This window comes from Pteropus alecto, unplaced genomic scaffold (assembly GCF_000325575.1).
Source record: "Pteropus alecto unplaced genomic scaffold, ASM32557v1 scaffold34, whole genome shotgun sequence".
In the NCBI taxonomy this organism is placed as follows: domain Eukaryota; kingdom Metazoa; phylum Chordata; class Mammalia; order Chiroptera; family Pteropodidae; genus Pteropus; species Pteropus alecto.
In genome coordinates, this window is record NW_006435763.1 from 6778872 (window position 1) to 6806191 (window position 27320).

The following is a 27320-nucleotide window of genomic DNA, read 5'->3' on the forward strand; positions in this document are numbered from 1 at the left end:
GAACGAGTCATTCATCCCTCTGTGCCTCAGTTGGTCCACTCTAAAAGAAGGATGATCATAACTCTATGAATGTGTGAGGATTTGAGGAAATCACGTGTGGAAAGCGCCAGGCACAGAGGCTCATTCCACAAATGTTTATCGAGGGTCTCCTACGTGCCAGGCATCGTCCTAAGAGCTGGGACGACCAAGAGGAGCAAGCACAGGTCCCACCTCTGCCCTCCTGTTTTTCAGTCCAGTTGAGCTTTCAGTCCAGTTGAGGATGTGGGCATTAATTAGAGAATCATACAGATTTTTATCTCCAAATTGGGCCAAGGACTAGAAAGGAAAATTACGCAGAACTCCACTGGGCCCTGACCTATTCCAAAGGCATCTTTCAATAGCATTTGAATGGAGATGGAAAGAAAGAACAGGAAAGGTGAAAAAGAGGTGTCAGCTCCCCCCCACCACCCTAAGGTGCTTTTGTGCATTAGGAAAGGGTGCCCCTAGCTTAGGGCAGGTGCAGCTCTGCCCTTGAGCGTGGCTTAGTGAGCAGAGCCTGGGTGGGGTTTCAGTGTCCTCTGGCCCATCCGAGTGTCGAGCAGAGAACAGCCTGCACAACTATGCAGTGCAGTTAGGCTAAGGGGCCACTGGAGGCAGAGGAAAGTCTCTCTGCAAAGGCCCTGAGGTGGGAGGGCACGTTTGAGGAGAGAAGAAGGGCCAGCATGTCTGGAGCACAAGGGGCGAGGCTGGCGGGAGGGGCGTCTGGACGCTCTCGGTTAATATCAGCCAGTTAACATATGATGGCACCGTCCTAAGTTGCCTGCCAGCACATCGAAGTCTCCTGAGGAGCATCAGGGTCTCTCCAGGAGCTGTTGGCTTTTCACTAGCAAAGGAGAAGTACTAAAGCCGTGTGATTTGTTGGTGTCACACAACTGAGATTTAGAGAAATCGGACAACGGACAGAGAGAGACACATTACGTGGAAAGCGGGTTGCCGACACACCTCCAGCGGCAGCCGTCCAGCGCGATATGAATGCCCCGCCACAGCCCGCCAAACTTGGCCTCAGGCAAGAAGAAGCAAAAGCAGAAACAGAACCAGAAAAAAAAGCCAACACATCATGCAAATAAAGATGGAAACAGAACATCAGGGCAAGGTTTCTCATAATGCTGTCATTTTGAAGGTGTAATTATCTCTCCAAAGAAGCAGAAGAATCTCCTTTACTTGGTGTCTTAGACGGGAAGGACCTGCCTGGCCGGAGAACAAGCTCCTGGCAACGACACTGCTCGCCAGGAAGAGTCTCGATAACCCCCCGGGGTTCCTCCTGGCTTTGATTTCTCTGATTCTAGAATAACTCCAAAGAGCATGCATTCATTCACACAAATGTACTGTGTCAGGGGTGGGTTTTTTGGTGGTGGCGGTGGCGCTTGTTTCGAAGTCATTTTAGAGGGAAATAAAACCCCAGACCCTAGAGGATCGTGCGCTGTTGCCTGTTAGCTGTGCAGTCTGTGCCAGGCTGGGCGCCTGCCCGTGCTTGCCCACTGGAGGTCTGGCATGAGCAGGGCATTATGAGGGACGCCAGGGCTTTGGGATCGGATGGGTTTCGGGCCCCGACTGGGCCACCTACAAGTCGTGTGCCCGTGGGCAGGTTAGTCAACCTGTCTGCACACGGGAGTCCCTGTAAACTCAGATGATGGCTGTCACTGGGGACAGCTCTGAGGCCTCGGCTCTTGGGTGTCCCATGCTCGCAAAGTCGTTTCTGGGGACCCTGCCCTGGGAGCAGCCCCATGTGACCCACATTCTTTCCGAGGTTTATTTCTTTGTACTCATCTGAAATGTCTTGACTCCTGCTTTTCAGAGGTAGCTGTGCTTTGGGGAAACATAAGGAACCAGAATGAAGTCAGCCTTGTAGGCTCTTACCAGCATTTAGTATCTCTATAAAACTTTTAGGGGGAAAAAGCGGGGGCATTTAGCCATGATTTTTAAACGTGGCATCTATGATCAAGAATCACGTTACATGGAAGCAACCTAAGTGCCCATCAACAGACAGTTGGATAAAGAAGTTACGGTACAAATGTGCAGTGGACTATTACTCAGCCGTTAAAAAATGGAAATCTTACCATTTGCAACGTCATAGGTGGACCTAGTGGGTATTATGTTGAGTGAAATAAGTCAGAGAAAGACAAATACCATATGATTTCACTTACATGCGGAATCTAAGGAACAAAGAAAGGAGCAAACTAAACGAAAACAGGCTCACAGATCCAGAGAACAAATAAATGGGCGATTGCCTGAGGGAAGGGGGGTTGGGAGGCTGGGTGAAAACGGCAAAAAGATGAAGAAATACAAATTAGCAGTTACAAAACAGACAGTCACCAGGTCGTAGAGTATAGCATAGGGTATACAGTGTCATAGAGATGGTCGTGTGTGGTGCCAGGCGGATACTAGACTCATTGGGGGATCACTTCATAAATTATATAAATGTCTAACCATTGTACCGCGTACCTGAAGCTAATATAAAGAACAGAAAAAAATCACAATGTGAAAAATCCCACAAGAGCAGACACTGTCAACTGACCCAGCACTTGAGATATTTAATCGCTTATTAAGATGTAGTAACGGAACTTAAAAATATGCTTGAATTTAAGTCACATTCAACTGGAATGTACACCGATCAGAGATAAATTCTAATATTTCGCTTTCGGGAAAGGGACAGACTAGTCAATTTCCCTTCAATAGAAAGTTGGAAAAAGAGACTTTTATCGTATCTTAGTCCTGATGCAGTTTGTACAGGTAGCTTGTGTTCTGTCTCTTGCTCTATGTCAATAACTGCATGTGGACTGACATGCAGCTTCAGTACACCGAGTTTCAAAGCGGAGCAGGCTAACGGTGATTTAAGATTATGCTGGTTAAAAACAAAAAATGCATTGCAGATTTTAAAATGAAAAGATGCTAACTCAAGCCTAAATTTTTCTATCAAGTGATGTAGTTGCTTTGTAAGAATGAGAATGGACGAGGCACTTAATCAGAGAGGCCATTATGTTGTCACGGGGCCTTGCTGAGGCTGAAGGACAGATTCTCATGGGCCTATGACCATTTTATTGCTTTTCAGCCCACGGCCACCAATCCCACTCTCCCTCCTGCTGACAGAAGAAGAAGCAGCGCTCTATATTCAGTCCTTCTGGAGAGCCTATCTGGTAAGAGTCACGCACAATTATGGCATTTAGCCTGACGGGGAATTTTTGTGATGTAGAAGACCCATGGGAAAAACCGTCAGATGAATTTGAAACAGAGGATGTTATAGTTAACATCCAGACCTCGGAAACAAGATTCTCTGTAAAACAGTTCTCAAGAGTGATTTAGAATTTTTACCATAATGTATTTTACAATTATCATTACAAGTATCCTCTAACCTTTTAAAGTGTAGGTTGACTGGCCTGTATTATCTGAAAAATAACATACAGAGAGCAACACAAGTTCATTTTAGAAAAAAAAAATTAGATAATTCAGATAAAGGAAATACAGATTGTTGAGTCACGGATAACTCAGTCACCCAGAGATGATCATTGTTGACATTTTGATGTCAACGTTTCCAAATCTTAAAAATTGTAATACATAGAATAACATAAATACCTAACATACAGAAGGTAACCTTTTCTTTTAAAACCTATCTTTTCTAACCACTTTTCTGTTGGTTATTTCCAGTTTATCGTTATTAACTGGAATAAATGTTGGAGTCCAGATCTTTGTGCAGCTATATTTACCTGTTTGTTTATATAGGAGCTATTCTAGAAGTGGAATTTCTAGGTCAAAAGGTGAGTTTCTTTCTTTCTAAGACTCCTGATCCATATTGTCATGTGGTCTTTGAGGAAGGATGTACTTTTAAAAATCCTTACCAAATACGTGTGAGAGTGGCACATGTGTCTCGTGCTAAAAAGTGTATAGCCTCTGCGACGAGTTGGCCACTAGAACATCAATGTTATAAGCTTCCAGGTAAACACGAAGCCCCCATCCCGGGTTGCAGGATGGCCGCACCCACGTCTGAGTGTCACCCATCAGTGGGACGAGTTTAGATCTGGTATCAGTGGTGGCAGACATCGCCACAAGAGAAGGTCCCAGTGTGTTCACATGGTGGCCAGAGATCACCGTATTGAGGCATTCCTCAGAGCCAGTGTAGAGGAAGCGGACCGAGGTGGACACACCGGCCAAGTCATCCATCAAGAAGTTAGATTAATTCTACAATCCGTTAATCGACAAAATGCCTGTCGTGTGACCATTAACTAGGACTGTCGTCGACGACGAGGGTCTCACGGCCTGAAGTGCCGTCGTCCAGTCATCTCACTCCTTTTGTGCACGGCACATTCCTAAAGACGCGGGTCAAAGTCAGGTGTGAAAATGAAATAGTAGACTCGCACATACTGAGGAGTGGAGCAGTCTGTCCCCAAAGAGTGAAAACCAGTCACAAAACCCTCTTTTATTCCCCACGATTTAGACACGATCTGTGCCGACGTAGGTTTTCAGCATTTCATACTTTTTTTATAAAAGTGGTCTTTTTCCTGTGGGTTTGCTTGCATTCAGTGACGTCCAGCCCAAGCCAGAGATTCCCAGCGTCCACATGCGTCTTGAGTTCCACCTTTGTCCTCAGCGTCTTTCATTCGTGAGACTTAGACTTTTTATACTAAAATCAGCAGTTCCACTTTTCTATTTTCTGTTCCATTTTATGAAACGAGAGCAAAATGCAAAGACCTAGTGATTTTCAGACTCTGTTTCTTTAAAACAGCAAAGCCCCGTCTTCACACCAAATCATACCCAGAAGCCTGGTTTGAAGCCAGTCTGTAATAATAAGTGGGGATGTTCTTCCTCTGCTTCTCCCGTGCAGTAAGACTCCCCTATCCCCCCCACCGCCCCCACACAGGGGCCTGTGTTATGGGCACTAAATGAAAAGCATAGTCTGTCAGACAGCTGACTCCAGCTCATCACGCCAGCAAACGCTGCCGTATAAAGATGTCCAATTGGCCTAAAATTGAACCGCGGCTATCGTACCATAGCTAGAAGTGTTCCTCAAGGTATGAAAGTTGCGTAGGGGGTCCGTGGGTACCGTGTGGGAGTTTGGGCTGCTCAAAGCCAACATCTGTGCTAAAAACAGCTGGAGGGGGCCAGGTGACGGGGAGAGGGCCTGAGTTGTCACTAGAAGGAAAACGTGTGGTGGGTGAGATGACCTTGGAAGTTCCCAGGGAAAGGAGGGACTTGATCACGGCCGTAAAGAAAAGATGGGGCATGGGAGTATCAGCTGGGACCAAGAGACGATCCCAGGGAGAGGAAGCAGCATGTGTATATTATACCATTTTTTGTTAAAATATAGTGTATATTTTCGACAACTATACACACACACACACACACGCACACACACCATGCATAGGAAAATATCCGAAAGGAAACAAAGCAGCCTGATACCAGTGGGTACTCTGGGGTGACTGGGGAAGAATTAGGGAGATTCTAGCCTTTAATGTACTGAACAGATTTTTTTTACAAAGATAACGTAGCATGATTCTCATGAATTAAAAATTAATTTAAACCATGTAATCATCTCAATGGATGCAGAAAAGGCATTTGACAAAGTCCAAAAGGCTTTCCTAATAAAAACTCTCCACACACTGGGTATAGGAAGGAACTAACAACTTCTTACCTGGAAAAGGGGAGCGAGAGAAACCTCACGGCTGCATCGCAGGCGAAGGCTGGACGTTTCCCCTAAGACAGGAAGGAGACGAGGACGTTTCAATTCAACATGAGATCGGAGGGTCTAGCCAGGGAAATTAGGCAAAAAAGAAATAAAAGGCACTCGTATTTGAAAGGAAGAAGCAAATTTATCTCTAGTCATATATGACATGGTCTTTTACTAGAAAATTCTAACTAATTCACTAAAAAAAAACCAATTAGAATAAATAAGCAAAGTTGAAGGGTACACGATCGATATACAGAAATCAGTTGGATTTCTATATACTTAGCAGTGAACAATCTGAAAATGAAATTAGCGAATTAAGAAAATTCTACCCTTTAAAAGGGTGAATTTTATGGTCTGTGAATTCTATATAAATAAGTAAATAAATATTACGGAAAAAATAATATGAAGCAAACCATCATTTTATTCCTTTTGATCACGTTTTCTTCAACTACTGATTTTTGGCCCAGCTTTAGTCAGTAACAACTGAATATCCTCTGACTAGAAAAAGGGATTTTCAAGAATTCACGACGTGTACTTCTAACAGCCAACACGCATATAAACTTCTTCCTTACACACTCCCCGTGTAGTGTTTACTGCACTTAACCGTGAAGGTATTTTTTTTTTTAATTAACAAAAACCTTTATTTGTACTTCCTTAAACGCCAGGAAGAAGAAAACATAGTCTCTCCCCAAATTTCTTTGTGTTTGGTTTACATAACATAAAATTTACCATTTTAACCATGTTAAGTGTACAGTTCAGTGACATTAAGTACAGTCACATTGTTAGGCAACCATCGCCACCATCCTTCCCCAGAACTTTTCTCATCTTTCTAAAGTGAAACTCTGTCCCCATTAAACAACGACGTCTTATGTCTCCCTCCCCCAGCCCCTGGCAACCACCTTTCTACTTTCCGTCTCTATGATTTCGACCAATCTAAAGTAGAATCGTATAGTATTTGTCTTTTTCGCGACTGGCTTATTTCACTTCGTATAATGGCCTCAAGGCCATCTATATTGTAACATGTGTCAGAACTTCCTTCCTTGTTAAGACTGACTTAATATTCTTGCCAGGAAGTCTTAAAATCCAGAAATTTGACATCCTCACTTATAAAGCTAGCCGGACTTCTCATAAAAAAAATATTTTTTGACTGACCACATGAACAGAAATGTCACACGATACGAAAAGCCGTTGGTCGTGAACCATTCTCGGTAGCTGTGACTTTATAATAATTAGCATTGTAAATAGGGTCCTGATAGTTTTTACTAGACATTGAGCGCTTCCATAGAAGTAGACGTGTTCTTCTTTCTTTTTTCAAAATACCCAATTAACGGTTAAAAAGCCAGAATGAGTGGTTTTTTTTTTTTTTTTAAAATCCACTCGGATATAGTGAATGAAATCTGGTCCCCTGAACACTCTCCTTTCTGCGGTGTGATTGGTGATGAGCCACATTGCCACACCGGCGGGCTCTTCTGCTTACACAGCGCTGGACGCCCTACGTGGACTTCAAATGAGGTTCTCGTGGACCATAATGATTGAAATTTCTTTCATGATTTAGGAGGCAGAGACCTGATAAATCCACTGGATATTTATTCTGTCTGAATAAGCTCTCGGGGTTTTACGCCTTCTGCCCATTTATTTTATTTGATTCTGTCTAACTCAGCCTAGACACTGGCCAGGCCTCCCGCCTTCCCCTCCTCCCACCATCAGCGTCCCTGCCAGGCATCGTGACAACTGAGAATCACAAAGGCCATCAATCATTACCGTTATTTGATGAACAATACAGTCAGTGCGAGGTGGCTCCAGCAGCCCCTCTGTGGCTTTGCAAATTTTTTTTTTTTTTTTTTAATCTGATATCCATCTGCAGAGAAGAATGAGAATCTGTGTATTTATACCTTTGTCTTGAGCGAACTGACCTGGGGTGAGTGAGGCGCCCCAAGGAGAAATGGCTTGTATAAAGGAAGGGAACAAGATTTAGAGCTGGACTGGGGGTCCCCTGCCCCTCACAGCTGAGGTGGGCCTGTGCCAGCTTGGGCACTCAAATACGGCATCCCTCTGGCTACAGGGATTCGTTGATGGGAAGGGCACCCAAGTCGGGCTGGTCACATCTATGATGCTCCATTCTGGGATCTCAGAGGAGCCTTTGGGACAGAGCGGCTCACGTGGCACTGGGGTTGCCGAGAGGCCCGGCTGTCAGCAGCCATGTCGCCTCTGTGTGAAGGGCCTGCGGAGAAATGACCACGGAGGCAGCCAGGCTGAGACGGAGCGGGCCTGAGCCTGCAGACATCGTTGGAGCTGCTGCATTCAGCCATGCCAGCGAACCCTCTAGAGTCTTGACGATTATAATTTTCAATATAGAAATTTCTAGACTCATGATCACTTGCACACGAAGGAGGCTATTGGCACGAAATAAAAATCGAGGTCTATCGTGCATAGCAGCCATCCCAGTTTTTCCCAGGAACAACCGTGGCCTGTATTAGCTGGGGGCTGGAGAGCAGAAGCTTATCCCAATGAGCAAATTTTCCTAAAGTCTATTCAATTAAAAATAAGTTGTTTTAAGTAATACATTACTGTTGTGGAAAAAAACAGATAATACATAAAAGGTTTTTTTTTTTTTTTTAATTATATGGTGTATTCATTCTTTTAGAATTTTTCCTTTTCACGTAGGAATTTTTTATTTCCACAATAGTGATGATAAACACTGTTTTGTGCCTGCTTTCTGCCTTCATTGATGTATTGCAAATGTCTTTCTCTGTCGGTATACAAAGATTTATCTCACAAGTTGTAATGGCTTTGTGACACATCTCTCGTGAAGGCACCAAAACAGAATTTATTTACCCGTAGTTGGTTGAACAGTTCTAGCTTTCTCTCTATATGAAGTATATTATGAAAACATCCCGTTCTTATGTTTTTGCACACTTACCTGTTTTTCTCTGTAAGATGAATCGTGGAGTGGAATCAGTGACTCAACAAGTAAGCACCTTTTTTCAGTTTGACCATTATCGCTACATTATCCTCCAGAGAGGCTGAAGTGTAGGCTCTTATTTACATGCACCATCAATGCAGACAAGTGTGCCCTGGGCATCGGTTTTGATGGCAGACTGGAGGGGGGAGAAGAAAGATTGTGAGCGAGAAGCACGCCCGGGGAGGATGGGGTCACGTGGACACTGTGCTGGATGGAGCGTATGAGCAGGTAAGGCTAGTGCGTCCAGTCAGGTGGGTTGTATACTAGACAGCTCGCAGGCGGAGGACACCATCTGCAATCATACCCAGCGGTCCTCCGAAGCTCCCAGAAGCCCAGGCATGGACTGAGTGGCCTCTTAGTAGATGTTTCTTTTTTGAATCCCACGGGCCTAGGCAGCTGCTAGCCTATAGGGGCATAACCCTCCTGGTAGCTGGAAGCTGGGTGAGACGGTGAAGATGATATCTGTGATACAGTCTAGAAGCACTACAGTTTTGATCCAGAGTCCGAGAGTCTTCTGCCGGAAACTGTGCAGCACTTTTTAGATTAAGTGAAGTGTATAAACAGTTTTCAGTCATATGATGATTATAAAATAAATCTTGGGCTTTTTGCAGAAATAGGCAAACTCATCTTAAAATTCCTTTAGAATATCGGGGGATCCCGAATAGCCAAAACAATCTTGAAAAAGGAACAAAACCGGAGGACTCACGTTTCTTGATTTTAAAACTCATTAAAAAGCTACAGTAACCCAAACTGTGTGGTATCGGCGTTAAGACAGACATACAGATCAATAGAATCGAAAGCCCAGAAATAAATCTTCACATATATGGTCAAATGATTTTCTTCAAGGGTACCAAGGCTATCAATGGGGAAAGAATAGTCTTTTCAATAACTAGTACTGGGAAAACTGGATATCCACGTGAATGAAGTTGGATCTTTATTTAGCATCATATACAAAAATTAATCCCAGATGGATCAAGAACCTAAATTTAAGATCTAAAAGAGTAAAACTCTTAGAAGAAAACATAGGACAGAAGCTTTAGGACATTGATTTGGCAATGATTTTTTAAATATGACACCGAAGGCATAGGGAAGAAAAGAAAAATTAGACAAATTTGATTTCATGAAAATATAAAAGTTTTGTACATCAGAAGACACTATCCACTGAGTAAGAAGACAACCCACAGAATAGGAGAATATATTTGCAAATCATACGTCTGAAAAGGGATTAATATCCAGGATATATGGAACACTCCTAAAATACAGCAACAATAACAGAACAACCTGATTAAGAAATACGCAAAAGACTTCAATAGGCATTTCTCCAAAGAAGATATATGAATGGCCAGTAGGTCCATGAAAAGATTCTCAACATCACTAACCGTTAGAGAGATGCAAATCAAAACCACGATGAGAAACCACCTCACACCTATTAGTACGACTATTATTAAGGAAAACTAAAAAAACAGAAAACAAGTTCTGGCGAGGATGTAGAGAAATTGGAAGCCTTGTACACTGTTGGTGGGAATGTATAGTGGTACAGCCACTACGGAAAACAGTACAGGTTTCCTTAAAAAATTAAAAATAGAATTATCACATAAGCCAGCAATCCTACCTCTGGATGTATACACGAAAGAAATGAAAGCAGGGTTCAGAGAGAGATCTGCATACTCATGTTTACAGCAGCCTTGCTCACAAGAGCTAAAACGGGAAAGCAATCCGTTGACAGATGAATGGATTAGCAAAATGTGGCATATACATAAAGTGGAATATTATTCCACCTTAAAAAGGAAGGAAGTCCTGACATACACTACGACATGGATGAACCTTGAGGACATTATGCCGAGTGAAATAGGCCAGTCACAGAAGGACAAACGCTATAGGATTCCACTTCGTACTTAGAGTAGTCAAACCCATAAGGACAGAAAATACAGTGGTGATTGCCAGGGGGTGGGAAGAGGGGTGACGAGGAGTAGTTATGATTTCCTGGGGACAGTTTCGGGTTTACGAGATGAAAGCGTTGTGGGGATGGACGGTGGTGATGTCTGCACGACATGACGAATGTTTTAATACCTCTGACCTGTGCGCTTAAACGGTTAAGATGGTGAATTTTATGTCATGCATATTTTACCGCAAGAAAAAGAGATGCGCGTTTAAGTGTGTTTTGATTCAACTTCTTTTTTTCCCCCCTGAAAAGCCACTCCTTTCTATTTAGAGGTGACCTATATAGTTAGGTAGAAAATGGGTGATGAAAACAACCCAGGATAAAAACCGAGCAACTATGAAAAGGCTCTTCAAAGAATACAAAGGAAAGGTTTGTTGTACCTCCCATATTTTTCTGCAGAAAGCAGAAATTCGACCTTGAGGCTTTGCCCTTTGAGGAAGAGAAAGTGTTCTCCACTTTGGGCTGCTGGCCGGGCTCTCGGGCATGACGGTGTTTATTTTGAAGGATCGCTCGATGTTCTCATCATTCCTCCTAACTTTCTTGTTCTTAAATGGTAGGGCTGGATGAAAAGACTCGTCTTATTCTTTCAGTGGGAAACATGTCCTATGGCAGCTTGTTAAAAACGTGGGCTCTGACAGCAGACAGATCTGTTTGAATCCTGGCATATCGCACGAGGTTGTCCATAACTTTGGGTAGATTATTTAGCGTCTGAACCAGTTTCCTGTCTATAAAATGGGGATAATAATAGTTCCTGTCTATGAAGACTGGATCGGATGCGTAGTCCACAGAAGGGGCTTGGCACAGTGCCGGGCATGACACTATTGCGTCATTGGTTCTATCTTTCTTCATACGGAATCTTTTAGAAATCCAGCTGGTAACCTCCTCGCATTCCCTCGGGGACCCCGAGCACGTTCCCGTCTCAGGGCCTTTGCACCTGCTGTTTGTTCTCTGCATCTGCAGCTGTCAGTCACGGCGCCTTCTCTCCCTTCATTCAGACTTCCTGGATGTCCCTCCCGGTCACCCTTTCGAAAATAGCACCCGCTCAGCCCTCTCCGGCATTTTACTTGGCTTCATCTTCTGCCTGTCATTTATCATGCGATTGGATATGCACTCGTCTGCTGCCTGTCACCCCGACTAGAACGTGAGCTCCGTGGGGGCCGATGTTGCTTGGCTTGTTCAGCCCGTGTCCCCAGCCCCTAGGACACTGTCTGGCACTTAGTAGGCACTTCGTAGATATTTTAGTGAATAACGATCTCTTTAAATGATATCTCTAATGACGGCATTTGGAAACAAATAAGAGCAGACAGTATTGCTGCATTTTATAACCCCTCGAGGGTTGACACGGGCACTTAAACACGGACGTCCGTGGGGAGCCGCGTGTGCACCCGGATCCTTGAACTCAACAGCTGTTCCTGTTAATCCCAGAGGTTCCCCTCGTACATGTGGGGAAATGAAGTGTGCTGTGATGCGTCACGGTCCCCCAGCCGGGCTGGAAAGGGGAGCATCCGCGGAAGGCACAGCGGGCGTGATCAGGTCATCTGCACATTGGACAGGACAGATTTTCTTCATCTGGAATTTCTCTTGCGGTTGCCGGTATCTGTTGGCTGGTGGACAGACTTCGCCAACAAAAGCCAGACGTTGGACTGTGCAGAAGGAATGCTAACAATGGGGTGGTGCCGTCCTCCGCTTGGTGCCCCACCTCCATCTCCCGTGTGACCTGGAGGGGCCGGTCACACCCTTTGTGACTTGACGAGCAGTCTCTGCCCGGGGCCGCCCTACTGAGCGCTCCGTATGGAAAGATGTAGTTTCTCTGTGGAATCTTCTCGGTGTTTGCTGGCTCACGAATACAGTTTCCGTCCATTTTAATCACCGCATTACCTTCCCAACCAAACCATTCGATCCCAAAGAGGCCTTTTCTTCAGGCTCTCTTGCAGGTATTTGTGAAGCCCACAGGTTCGAAACAGGTCGTGAGCATTTCGTAGCACACGGAAAATGTCTCTAAGCTGTTAGGGTCGAGGCCACATGTACGGGTCCCATCGAGCGAGTGTGGCATTCTCAGTGTTGCAGAGGTCTTCGTTTTAGGTCGAGGGTTCCATCGTCAGACCTCGACCATTGGAAGTGAAATGTTACCAGCAGTGACCGCTGCCACTCCCGCCATCTCCCTCCGAGCGGCTTCACGCCTTCCGTCCACTCGCGGCTTCATTTGCTCCTTCCATTGGGCGGACACGTGTGGACAGCCTTCTTCTTGCTAAGGACAGTGTCAGGTGCTGCAGAAACAGGAGTCCTCCGTCCTTTGAGGAGTCCAGGGGCAGCGACAACAGGAAGAATGATGATATTCAGAGTAGTGGAATCTGTTCTTGGTCACAGAATCTAATAGTGGTGCTGTGTGCCAGGCAGCACACTAAACGTCTTACAAGCATTATCTCCTCTACGCCTCATGCTGATTCGGTAAAGTAGGCAGGTGTACACTACTATTGTCTCGTGTCGGGGAACCAGCCGAGGCCTGGAAACCCTGACTTGCCCAGCATCACACAGGGTTAAGCGGTGGAGGCCGAGATCAAGCCCAGGTCCGATTATCCTCAGAACCCCATCTCCTTCCTTTAAGAAAAACGTTTTGCATTTCTACCAGCAATGTATGACAGTTTCAGTCGCTCCATGTCCTTCTCGATACTCGGTATGTCAATCTTTTTAATTTTACCCATTCTAGTGGGTTGTAGTGGTATCTCATTTTGTGTGTGTGTGTGTGTGTGTGTGTGTTTTAATCAGCTTTATTAAGATACATACAGTAAAATTTACCCTTTTTATTAAACAGTTTCTCAACTTTGACAATGTTTACAGTCAAACCACCCCCGTAATCAAGATATAGAACATTTGTATCACTCCCCAAATTTCCCTCAGGCCACCTCTCTGCGGTCAGCCCCTGCCACTCACGGATCTGTTTTGGTCTTTGTGGTCTTGCCTTTTCCAGACTGTCATCAATGGAATAATCAAATATGTAGCCTTTGAGTGCGGCTCCCTTCACTTGACCCGAGGCATTGAAGTTGTCCCGTGTGGTTGCACGCATCCGCGTTCCTCTCCTTTTTGTTGGGTGGTGTTCCACTGTAGAACCCCAATAAGAGGGAGCCGTTAACCCCAGCGATGAATAAACACATGTGAGTTTAACATAAGCCTTAGTTATTCCTGTGGATCGCAGCGGCCTCAAGCCTCACGATGTGTCAAGGTCGTCCGTGAAAGACTTTATTTTTAAATTCTAATACCCAGGGCCTCATCCCCTGAGATTCTTGTTTAACTGGCCATGTGAGCATGGGAGATGGGCACTTTTTTAAACCCCTCACGACTCTAACATGCAGCCAGTGTTTAGACCCACTGATGAGTCGGAATCGACTTTGCCACCTACCAGTCGGATGATCTGAGACAACTCACTGAAACGCAGAATCTCAGTTTCTTTCTTTTTAAGTTGAGAAGAAGAATAGCCGCCCAGTCTAGCCCACCAGGTTATCATAAGGACCAAAACACAGTGACAACACGTGAGAAAGTGTTCCGTGAACTGTAGGTGCAGAAATGCACGGCATCACGATGGCTATGAACATGTGTTGGTGTCTTTCCTATTTGAAAAGTACCAGAGGTTCTGTTTCCTAGAGAGAGGTTTTAAAGACCCAACGGAAAGAACAGTCATTCAGCGTCAATTTTACGTGTGCTATTAGAAGATGGTTGGATAAACGAGAGTAACTGGAATGCTAACAGGCGGATGCAGACGAGTGGGATAAACGCACTCCCTTCCGAGACCAAGGACAGCTGGCAGACCCGGGCACCGCTGTGGGCCGTGATCATCAGCAAGATGGAGTCGGCGGGTTTGCAGACCGTCAACACCGGTGTAGCTAGAAGGACAAGGCGAGCAGAGGCCCGGCACCAGGAGGCAGCTGCAGAGCACAGCTCCTGAGCCGTCCCGCAGCGGCGTGAGGGAGGGGAGGGCCCCTGGTGACGGGCAGATGTCGTAGGAAGTGAGATGTCATTCTACGACCACGTCTGACCACCTCTGAAAATACGGCAGGGAGCAACATATCAGTTTGGGTATGGGGGAGAAAAAAAAGGCCATCTTTGTATGAAGAAGTCTTTCATTGATATTTTGGTTGTACAAGAGCAGGCACTCATAAACAAAAATCGGGCCATGTGGAAATAATGTCTTAGCTTGGGTGGCTGTGACAGAACACCACAGACCGAGTGGCTTAAACACTTATTTCTCACAGTTCTGGAGGCTGGGAGGTCCAAGATCAAGATGATGGCAGATTTGGTGTCTAGCGAGTTCACTTTCTAGCTTGCAGGTAGCTGTCTTCTCTCTGTGCCCACTCATGGCAGAACGAGAAAGAACAGGCTCTCCGCTTTCCTCTTAAAAGGGCACTAATCCCATCGTGACAACCCCATCCTCGTGACCTCCTCTAACCCTAATCACCTCCCAGAGGCCCACTCCCCATCACCCAGGGGGATAGGGCTTCAGGAGTGGGGGTGCAGGGAGCCGAGACCTGCCGTTCACAACGAGCGGTTTAAGGTCAAACGTGAAACGCCTCCCCTCCTGTTCTGCCCTAAACCCTGTCTCCCAGGTGAAACCATTGCCGACGATCGGAGCGCGTCCTCCCCGCGGCTCTCCTCCGTGCCTTTGATACACGTGAGCGTTTACGGGCATTCGATCGTGTCTTCGCCCAGTGCGGGATGCATCTTCGTGACTGGGCTCACGCTCGGCAGCCCGCATCCCGCCTTTCGTTCCGCGCTGAGCACAGCCTAGGCGTCGGCACACGCGGGTCTGATCTGCGTGTTTGCAGCCGAAGGAAAGCATGCCCATGTCGTTTCTCCCAGCACGGAGAGAACCCCGAGACAGCAGGCTGGTGTCCATTTTTCCGTCCTCAGCAAGTCCCGGGATGAGTGATTTAAGGACCAGCTTCCCTCTTCCTTCTGCTTTCTCGTGAGTCTCGGCCTTCCCGGGTTGGCGGTCAGCGTCGCAGCTCTCCTGACTTCCTCTTCCTCCTTTCCAGAGAGGGGCGTCTCCTGGTGCAGCTGTTCCAGGCAGGGGGGTCGGGGTGCATTTCCTCCCTTTGTGTGAGTCGTTAGCCATCTATCTGACTTTTCTCTGGGGACGGCCGCCCAACCAGGTGAGCCAGCGTTATTTAAAACGGCCCTTCCGTTCTCAGACAGGGGTTGTAGTTTCTGATCTGGCGAAGAGGGACAGTGTCTGGCACAGAAACAGTGGCAGACAGCGCGGTGTGAGTCACATTTTCCTTGTGAAGGACATACTGCCTAGAACTGTTCAGGGCAGTTATGTTTTTAATACTTCGTAATTTTTCAGGCTAATTTGAAGGCAGTACAGCGTAAGGGTAAGCAAGCAGCTCTACCATTAGATCAATTCATTCACTGATATTGATTCACTAGTGTTGAGTACCGACTATGTGGCACGCAGGCATTGTCCTAGATGCTGGGCATTCCACAGGGAATGAGACCAAGTCCCCGCCCTCAGAGAGCTGGTGTTCTTCATAGACTATAAACGGATATAAACAAGCACATAATCTAATGTTGAGTAGTGGGCTGTCACGGTGCTGCTGCTTAACAAGCCACCCCAACACTCAGTGGCTTACGGTGTGTATTTCTATGTTACACGTCTGCAGATCAATCAGCTTTCCGCTGCCCTGGGCTGGGTTTGGCTACACTGGCTCTAGGCGGTTGCGTTCAGTTTAGTTTGGTCCTGGGGTCTGTCTTTCTAAGATCGCTAGGCCACCAGGGCCATATTCTTTTTACGGCAGAGGTCAGAAACTCTCAAACGGGGTGAGCAGAAACGCACACTGCATCTTAAGGCATAGACGGGACACTGGCGCCGGCCACTCACCCACACGTTCCATTGGCCGAAGCGCGTCGCTAACCAAGCCCCATGCCGGTGGAGCCGAGGGGTGCACTCCTTGCCGGACATCATCTACTGCCAAGAAATACCCTGGAACGAAAGGGAGCGAACTAAACGGAGAGGGAATGGCAGCTGCTGTTCTGGATGGTGGCTTTGGTTGACGAAGGCCTCTCCGAGAAGCTGTCATGTGAGCAGAGAGCTGGATGAGGCTCATTCTAGGCGGAAGGAGAAGCGTGCGCAGAGGCCCGCGGGGGCAGGAGGAAGCGAGGGGTATCTGAGGGCCACTTCGAGGGTCAGTGTCGTTGATTAGAGGGAGCTGGCGATAAGGGAAGGGAGATGAGAAGACCGTCGGGACCAGATCCTGTGTGTGGAGTCAGTTGCGAGCTGTCATCTGACTGATGAGAAGCGACGATAGGGCTTTAAGCAGAGGAGCGACGTGATCTGATTTATTTTCATCAGGAAACGGTGGCAGTCAGCACCCACAGTGACTCCCCGGTGATCCCCGCCTCCGGGGATTCCCACCCCTGGGGCGTCCCTTCCCACAGGTGTGTCAGGGTGGACACGTGTTACCGGTAGACTATGGCGGCAGCGATGGTGCGCCACCTTCAAGATTAGATGATGAAAGGCACTGAAGTCTTGGAGTCTTTCTCTCTGCGTCTTGGATCTTTCACCCTGGGGGAAGCCAGCCCTACAGAGATGCCCACGTGACGGGAAACCGAGGCCTCCAGCCAGTAGCCACGTGAGTGAGCCATCTTAGATGCAGCTCCTCACCAGTCAAACCTTCAGGTGGCTTTCTGCAGGCACAGCTCACATCCTAATTGTGACCTCGTGAGAGACCCCGAGCCAGAACCACCCAGCTTGGATTAGCCGCACTTGGATTTCTGACCCTCAGAAACTGTGCGAAATCGTAAGTGTTTGTTGTTTTAAGCCGCCAGATTGTGGGGGTCATTTATTACGCAGCAATGGAAACTAACACAATAACTCAGGCTGCTGCAGATTGGAGGAGTTTTAAAGCAGATGCAGGGAAAAAAAAACTTTTGCAGTATCTACATCCTTGCTACTCGAATTGTGGTCCGTGGACCGGTGGTATCGGCATCACGTGGCAGCTGGTGGGAAATGCAGATCTAGGCCCTACCCCAGACCTCCTGAATCAGGACCTTACAAGATCCCCAGGTGATTCTTTGCACATGAAAGTTAGAGATGCAGCACTGTAGGTGGCAACTTGGACAGGTGGAGCGCCATGCTGCAGGTTTGAACCCCGGGTCACCAACCCTGTGAACTTCCGTAAATGACTTTAATTTTTCCAAGCCTTAGTTTCCTTTCCTGTGAAATGGGGATGCTCGTGTCACCCCGAGCTGCCTTCACAGGGTTATATGTGAGGGTTTAAATGCAGTGGCACGTGGTTAGGGCCTCACACCTAACTCTTAGCCCTTCACTGACCTGATCTGATCTGTGTATTTTCTTCCCTGTGAATATATTCCTGACCATTTCCTGATGGTTTTCCTTAATTTTTTTTTTTTTATTCCCTGTCAAAGAAAATCCCATCAAAGAAAATCCTGTTTTTCAAAATGTCCTTGAGCTCCCCAGAAAGACCTTTGTCTGTGCCCAGCGTGATTCCAGCCATACCCCAGAATGAAGGCGCCTGGTTTCCATCATCAGTTTCCAGGCCCAGTTCTCAGAGTAATTTTCAGGGCCACCCGGCAGGCCAAAATAGGCCACAGCACTATAAATAGTGAGTTTGGGCTGCTTGGGACCCAGCTTCCCAGGCCAGGCCCGTCCCTTCCCCCTGCCTGGCCCTGGAGTTGTTTAAATGTACTCCGAGTTAGATCTGCAAGTGGATTTTCTTGAATATGCCCAGAAAATGCTTTGCCAACTTCCAGACTATCTACAACCCCCCCTCCCTTTTATGTTCTCAGTCACAGTGTGTCCCAAATATGTGACAAAAGCTAATAAATCAAACTCCTGAGGTTATCGTGAGGAATAAATGAGAAAATCGCAAATTAGCGGGCCCGGCTACCTAATCTGCAGGACCCAGTGACAATTAAAATGCAGGGACCGTGCTCAGAGTTATAAAGAATTTCTAGATGGCGGCAGCGGAGCACGATGACAAGCGAGGCCCTTCCAAGCCCACGAAGCAGGCCCTGTGCGTGGGGCACTAGTAGCCGGTCCAGCTGGGACCAGCCAAGTTCCCGACTTCCCTGGAGCCTCTTCCCTTAAAGGACCAACCAGTTTCCCTTCAGGGTGACGTTTATGGGTAAATTGCACAGCTGCAATTTAGTCCTTTCTGCTGCTCAGTCTTAGTGACTTAAAACCAGAGGAATGGATCTGTTTTTCACAATTCTGCAGAATAGCCGGGTGACTTCTTGACTCACTCACATAGCTGCGTTCGGCCAGTGACCGGCTGGGCTGCAAGGTTTAAACTCGCCTCCCATCTGGGGCCCGGGCGCTGGCTCCTTCGGCTCTCCTCTCCGTGGCTGTCATTTGTGGAAGGAACATTCCAAGGGGGCAACAGTGCACGCTTCGAGCCTTCTCGAGGCGCAGACTCTGGAATTTGCAGTGTGGCCCTTCATTAACTTCTGTTGGGCAAAGCGAGTCACGAGCCTTGCCTGGATTCCAGGTGCGGGGCACAGCCTCCCCACTTAATGAGAGGAGTGGCAGAGTTTTAGAAGGGGCAGGGGCCCAGGGAGCCATGATCATCTGGGGCCACAGCATAACGGTTCTCAAACGGAATTATCTGGAAGGCCTGTTAACACACAGATTGCTGGGCCCCACCCCGAGTAGCTGAGTCAGTAGGATGGGGGTGGGGCCTGAGAACTTGCATTTCAAACTAGCTGATGCTGCTAGTTTGAGGACAATTCTTTTAAGAGCCACCGGTGGAGGGGCTGAGTGGCCGCACTTTCGAGCGTCGGCTCACAACCTTGACTGCACGTTAGACACATCTGGGCAGCTGAAACTACATCAACGCCAGCTCTGGGTATGAATGGTCGAGAAGAGATCAAAGCATCGTGCGATAACATGGTCTTCGGCATAGCGAACTTTCCTGTAATTTAACCCTATAAATCATCGGAAAGTTCACCGAATACTTCAAATGCTTTTGCGACTTAATCATTCCCTGAGTCTTTGGGGAAGCAAGTACCAGGAAAAGCTGGACGAACTTTATCTCAGTTGTCATCAACTGAGCTGTTGGAGGAGAGTCCGTTTTTTCCAAGGACATACTGCGACGTGCTTTATTATTAAAGGAACTTTAGTAAAAAAAAAAAATAGGCGTGGCTTCCTGGGAGAAGGCCTTTCTAGAGCTGCTGAAAAGGCTCTCTGCCGGAGAGCAGCTGCTCCGTGAGTCACACAGACCCTGCCTCCCGACCACACACGTACAGCCTGAGCCTTCTCGACCTTAGTTTTAAAGATTTGCAGTCATCGACTGGCATCACGTGAGCAAGAGCTGGGACAAAGTCATACAGATGTTAGGGCGGGAAGTCTTGTCACATTAAGTTTCTTCCTCACAGCTTCTTCCCTTAGGAATTCCTAAACTTTTCAGGTCATTAAATCACCTGGGTCTCTCGCTAAACACTGACGCCTCGCTTCCGCCTCCTATGGACCGAATCAGGATCTGTGGGGTAAGAACCTGGCATGCTATGTATAACAAGTGTCCCAAGTGATTTCAGTAACATCAAGTAAATTGGGTTAAAATAGTCATATTTACGTAATACACACAGAAAGATGGAAGAGGCAGGAAGGGAAGCTGGGTGCTACAGTTCTCATGCCCATTCAAGGATAAGAGCAGGGGTTGGCAAACCGTAGCCTATATATAGACCAACTCTGGTCTGCTGCCTGTTTTTCTAAATAAAGTTTTATTGGAACACAGTCCCGCCTCTTTTCAGACATTGTCCATGGCTGTTTTTGTGCTCTAATGGCAGAGTTGGGTCACTGGGAGAGACTGTATGGCCCGTAAAGGCAGAAATATTTGCTCTCGGACCTTCTACAATAAATAAGTTTACTGGCCCCTGGATAAAAGACAAGGCCTCAGACCTGGGCAAACTTGGAATTAGAACTAAAGTGATTATGAGCTCAAAAGTAATCTGCCTCTGTGCCAGAGGTACAGGAAACACAACAATGAAAGATGGAGACGGATATACAACACAAACACCAACCCCACGCACAGTGGCCTTGGAAAGTGCCCTCGCGTTGTTAATATCAGATAAAACAGGCTTCGAGACAAAAAAAAAAAAAAAATTGATCAGAGAGAAAGAGGTTAAGAAACTTAGTGATAAAGGAGTAACTTTTATTTTTCTATTGGATTAGAATTTTTTACTGCTTTTCGCAACCCACTAAATTGAATTTACTCCTCACTACTGAACTGCAACCCAGTGCTTTAAAAACGGTGCCCGAGACCTCACTTCCGCTCCTCACCACGGTGGCAGCAGGCCCGCCGGCGTCCCACAGAAGAACACCTGTCACACCTCTACAATAGTGGAAATACGTGATAGCCACAGATTTTTAGAATTAGTTCCTAAAGACAGTAAGGAACACTCGTGACCACCAGAAGGAGAAACTGACTTTTCTTTTGCCAAAGATCTGAGAAGAAATCACAAAGCTTCACTCACAGCGAGAAAGTCGAATTCCTGAGAGAGTTGAGAACTCTGACGATTTCTTTAGGTAATTGAAGGAGATTTCGCAAACATATATTTCCTTTATGTTGGAATTTGCTTTTCTCGAGTATAAAATCCTTCCGCACAGTCCTTAGCATGTAAAGTCGTGGCAGAGACGTAGTAAGAACCTTCTGTGAGGAGTCTCATACCAGGTTGGAGGTTCACTCGTGAACGTCACTGAAGGACTGTCCACTGTGTCACTCTCCAGCATCTCTCCAGCAACTGTGATAGATTAAGTGTCTTCCTCCAAAGCAATTAGAAAACCTCCAGGGATTCATCCAGAGAGGGTGGCTGTTGCTATGTTTTGGTCTGTTTTGCCAAGAAGCAAGGAAAACAACTGAGCTAAGAGGAATTGAGAAGTACAGATCTGTGAAGGGTAATTTCAAAATCCCAGGCAAGAGCCTCTCTCTCCTCCCCTGCCTGCCAGCTCTGCCTCGAAGCTGCACTGCCCTTGACCGGCTGACTAAAGCCTAAAGTTATACAATTACAAAATCATCGATGTGTTCAGTAAATTGTAAACCCTTGGGAGGAGGCCTCCCTGCTGATTTTATGAATCATTGACCTCTCAGCTACTTGGCTCCCTGTCCTAACAGTAATTGTAGAATGTGACCTCAGAGCCCAGTCCAGACTATTCTCGTTACGTTATTAATTGATTTAAGAAATCGCTCGCAGCGAGAGCTTACTGTGTGCCGGACCGTATCTCACCTTGTTTTCACACCAACTCCATGAAGGAAATATTTGTATTATCTCCTCTTCACAGACGAGGCTAGCGAGGCCCAGAGAGGGTGAGTAACTTCCTGAGGGTTTCTCAGCTTGCGGTTTGCAGAGCTGCAGTTCAGCTTCAGGCTTTCTGATCCAGCGTTGGCGTCCCTCACCAGCATGCTACCCTGTATTGGCTTTCGTGGGAGTGTTATATAATTAGGAGAATTTGATTGGCTCGTGGGTATTTTTTCCAAAAAATTCATATTCACGTAATAGGTTTTCTTCCCGATCTTACTCCAAGATCAAGTATGCAATAACGTGTATAATACTCAGGGATCCTATCTTGGAAGAGCCCGATGGACCCCACGTGGTAATTTAAAGGAGTGAAAAGGGCCTCAGAAGGGAGCCTCTGTTTTGCAATGAAATTGTTTATGCGTTAAACATTACATTGCGCTCTATGGTATTTGCTGATTGGCACAACCACCGCCATGTAAATTGATTCCCTAATCATGACAATAATGACCCGGATTAGCCCAGTTCAAACGGGCGAGGCTTTCCTCAGAGCTCACAAAAGCCTTCTCTAGCAATCCAGCCTTGCCTGGTAACGAGTAGTCAACCGACAAGGCTAAATAACAACGCCCTAGCTCCCAAACAATCCGATTCCAAAAAATATGGAGTAAAAAGTGAAAGCACCCCCATCCAATTTCACCTTCTCCCGGAGGAACCCACAGTCCTTGTGCGCCCTTCCAAGCTTTCAGAACAAACCAATCGTAAAGAAAGAAGCTGACGATGATAAAACATAGTCAACTTGCTGATGGTAATTAGTGTTAACCTTCCCTTAGCGATTCAAAAAATCCTTCCGGTTTCTTCTCGTTAAGGGTGTTGGCCGTCACTGCACAGAAATGTGGGCAGTTCTGTGTGCTGGGGGTCCTGATGAACAGCAGCCTGTGGGAAAGCTGTGGATCAGCCCTTTCGGCCCCGCGGGAGAGTTCGGGCTTGCTCGGGCCACAGTGGATAGATAACCCTGCCACCTTGGGTAGAGACGTCGAAGGCACCAAATCTCATGACTGTGAAACCTTAGGAAATACTGTAAAAACATTGATTTGGAATTAGAAAGATTTGGGGGATTACCTTATGTTTTATGACGTTCACATAGGGCTGTTTTTACTCTCTGAAATTTGTACAACTATATTTGTATATATAATTTTTAAATAGATCTTTATAGATAAAATGTGTATATATGTGTGTGTATATATTTTTTCTTTCTTTTTCTCTCTTTTTTTTTTTAAGCAAGAGTAGCTTCTATTGGTAGGTTCAGCTGGAAGCAGTCTTCTTTATTTTGGAAAAAATAAATTACTCGAGTAGTTTTCTTAAGTAAAGTACGTCGTGCCCTGGGAGAGGGAGTAATAAATAGGAAGGACTTTATTTTTCTTGAGTTTGGCAAAGCCATCTCCCCAAACTCCTCTTGGTGAGTAGAGCTTGGGGGCGCATGAAGAACCTATAAACTTCCTGGAAGGAAAGGGTTTGAGGAAACCCCAACATTTCTTCCTGAGGTCGCTGCTTGTGAAAACCTCTGAGGCCCCTTCTAGAAGACCATGGGACTCTTTGGAAACTAAGGCGAGAAGGTAAAATGTTGAAGGATGTCTCTCCGAAAAAGATTTATCAGTGGCTGTCAAGCACGTGAAAAGATGCCCAGCGTCATAGCCACTAGGGAAACGCAAATCAAAAGCACAATGAGGTGCCACTTTATACCCATTAGGATGGCTATAATAATAATTTTAAAAATGGAAAATAACTAATATTGGCAAGGATGTGGAGAAATTAGAATGCTCATACATTGCTGGTGGGACTATCAAATGAGGCAGCCACGTGCAAAGCAGTCGGTGGTTTCTCAATAAGATAACGGTAAAATTACCATATGACCTAGCAATTCCACGCCTGGGTATATATCTCTTTTTTCCCAATGCCTAGCAGAAAAACCCCCATGCGGTCGACATGCAGACAGTTGGTGTTAGACAGAAACGTGGTTGATGCATGAACTGTCATTGATCTAGAAGTACCTTTCCAGTATGCGGCCACCAGCTATACACGGCTGTTGAGCACTGAAAATGTGTCTAGTCCAAATCGAGATGCACTATGAGTACAAAGTACATACCAGATATTGAAGACTTAGTATGGAAAGCAGAAAGTAAAACAGTCTCATAAATAATGTTTTTTGACATTGATTACATGTCAAAACGATATTTCGGATCTTTCAGGTTAAATAAAATATATTCTTAGAAATGATTTCACCAGCTCGTTTTTACTTTTTAAGATGAGGTTGCAAGGACATTTTAAATTATGCATGTGGCTACATTATATTTCTGTTGGACAGCACTGCTCTAGAATGTTCTCAGCCTACCATGAGAATTGCAGTCATCGCACAGCCTCACTGATGCTCAAATACCACGTGAGCTTTAGGAGTAGAGAGCATTCATTCAGAATCGAGAGTATATCCACTTGGAGAGGGTGCTCCATGCAGGGTTAGCGAGTGAATGCACAGAAGGACGTGGGCAGGGAACTAACGCTCTGTGGGCGTTTTCCAGGTCCGCTGCGATCCCGAGATTCAGGAATTGCGCCAGTGGCAAAAGAAGCTGCGTGAGAACAAGCACATTCGCGAGCGAGTCAAAGTTTTCTGGGCCAAACGAGAGCAGAAAGGTCAGTGGTTGGATCCGATTCCCAGCGCCGCGCCTCCCGAGCTTCTGACCTGACGTTTCTGCGGGGCGGGCTCCAGGCCTCCGTGTTCGTGCTGAGCACCCCCCGCTTCTAATGGTCAGCCAGATGGGAGACCGGAAGGAAGCTCCGGATCCCCAGTTGTTTTGTGCCCTTTAAGATGTCGAGCCCCCTCGGCCTGCATGTCCCAAGCTCTGAGCGACAAGGGACGTCCTGCTGATTCACGACCGTGCCTTCGTTATTGGTTTATTCGGCCGTTGTGTGTCTTCCTCACTAGTCTGTGTGCTCCCTGAGGGCAGAGACCTTGTCCTAGTTCAGTGCCTGGCACCAAGGGAGCACCCAACAAATAGTGGTTGAATGAATAAGTGAGCGAGTGAACGAATGAATGAATGGCTAGGTTCTGAGGCGTCAGCGAGCCAGCGTGCAGACGGGGGCTGGTACGGAGTTGGCGCTCATCAGGTTGGCGGCTTTAGTGTCCCTCGTTCAGAAGCAGCTTGAGCTGTGACAGTTTGGCCTTCTCTTCCCTGCATAACCACCATTTGATGTCACTTCAAAATTGGAAGATAATCAAGGCTGGAATCAGTGTAAAGGTCTGGGAAATGCGCTGTGCCTGTGTATCTCTGTTACTTAGTCTTTTGAGTTGATTTGCCATCCACTGACTGATTGTATGGCTCACTGTTTGGTGAGGGGAGCAGGCCGGGTTTAATGTGTGTGACCCAGGGGGGCAGCCGAGGGGCTCGGGAGCATTCCCGCCTCCACCACCCGCCGCTCGCGTCCCTTGCCGCCTTCTAGAGCTCCAGTAGGAGCAAACAAGACGGAGACTTCAGTCAACGCCCCAGCGTGAGCCATGGATAAATCCCTGTTTACGAGGAGACTGTGAAATGGCCCTTGGGTAAAAGAGCCAGTTCTGAACACCGTCCCCAGATCTGTGGTCGTTTAAGAAGGAAGTCAGTGCAGCACTGGGAGTAACAGACCGGGCGTGGGGACTGGCCAGACACGTCGTGGGCCATCCTCGCTTTTATCTGGGTGATCGTGAGCTGGTTAACTTCATCAAGGCCCAATTTTCCCACGTACAAAATGGGATGAGTTTTTATAACGAGCCGTCTTGTATGGTTGTTAAAAGATGGCAAGAGATGATCTTTAGAACAAGTCCTTGCACATAGTTCCCATAAATGCCGGTTATTGTCATGACTGGCATTATTAAAATATCCGCGCGCTTTGAAATGGTCTCGGCTTGCTTTCCTCCTCGAGATCTGAGCTTCTTGGGTTCTGCGTGGGGACCGTGCTTGTCTGACTCATCACGATGCTCCCACGCCCGGCACAGACCCCGCAGGGAGCGGGCGGTCCATATTTGGTGGACGAAGCCCCGGGCTTCGTTTTACAGATGAAGAAATAGAGGCCCAGGAAGGTCAAGGGGCTTCCCCAAGGCCACAGAGACGGTGGCGAGACTGAGGCTGGGGTCCAGGCACTCCCTTTCTCTGTCCAGTGTTCTAGCACATTCTCGAGGGGAGGTGCAGAGAGACAAGGTGCCCTCTTGGATTCTCCCACCAGACCCCAACCCCAGGATCTCCTGAACGTGACACGCGGCTTGTCTGATTTCCTGGGACTGGGGCTTCCGGTTCTCAGTCTTCGTGTTTGTGTTGACCGAGGCCTCTAGGTAGGGGTCGAATCGCAAATTGCAGGGGACAACCTGTGGCCACTAAGTGAAGTGAGCTTTCTGTTCCCTTCAAGTGTCACTGAGCCGAAGTTGCAAGGGACAACCTGCTGCCACTCACTAAGTGAAGTGGAGCTTTCTGTTCCCTTCAAGTGTCACTGAGCCGAATTTGTTACGCTCGTTACTCCCTGTGTTAAACCTTATGATTCCGAGTAGCATGGAGATGTAGAAAATAAATCCCCCAGCCAAGGTGACACCATAATCAGACGCCAAAGACCTGTGATGAAGCAATTTGAAAATGATCGGTGAACATTTGCTCGTCCTTGTTTAGATCTGCGATAAGAATGGTGTTTCCAGCTTCATCTAAGAAACCCATGAACTCATCTACGTACAAATCTGGCAAACAAACATAACGTATTTCTTGAGGAGATGCTGCTTTATCCATATTGTGCGCCGGTATTTATAGTATGAATAAACTTTGCCAGGTTGGTTTCTTGGAGCAACCTTGGTGCAGACAGGAGGTCTGGGGGGCGCGGTGGGGTGGGGTGGGGGTGGAGGGAGTAGCGTCAGCTGTCAAGGCAGAATCATGGTCACTTACAGCCCATCTCATGTTACACTGAGTCAGGGACCTTCCCAAACAGGATTTTCTTCTGGAACAGAAATGGTGTGAAATTATCCTCAAGTCCCACCCATTGGGACGGTTGCAAGAATTCCTTTAAAATGTATGTGACAAGAATTACACCGATGTAATCCAAAAGAAGATGCCTACGACATTTTTGAGTTGTGGTCAAAAATCCCTTCTCAATTAATAGCATATTTTTAGCTTCATATAGTCAGTAATTGCTTTCAAATGTGCTTTGAAATTGAATATCCGTATTTTATTCCAAAATCTAGTATGAGTAAGAAGAAAGAAACCATAGAAATTGTTCCTATATCATCAGATTACATTTCATTTATATGCGTATATATGTATATATATATATTCAGATTCTATTTCTCGGGTACGTGTATACTTTATAGGTGTTTCAAATACTCTTTAAATGACTTTACCACTTTTTGATATTTTAAAGAAAAGGGGGTAAAAGCAGTTGACGTGTTGAAGGAAACAGATTGTGTACTT

General features: G+C 46.6%; 1 protein-coding gene across 1 annotated transcript in view; it reads left to right on the forward strand.

Moving 5' to 3' along the window:
* IQCK (IQ motif containing K) overlaps positions 1-27320 on the forward strand; it is an 86471-nt gene that overhangs the window by 36502 nt on the left and 22649 nt on the right. Inside the window, exons 6-7 of the mRNA XM_025046104.1 lie at positions 3089-3173; positions 24420-24531. Coding sequence (XP_024901872.1) covers positions 3089-3173; positions 24420-24531 — 197 coding nt within the window. The remainder of the gene's footprint in view (positions 1-3088; positions 3174-24419; positions 24532-27320) is intronic.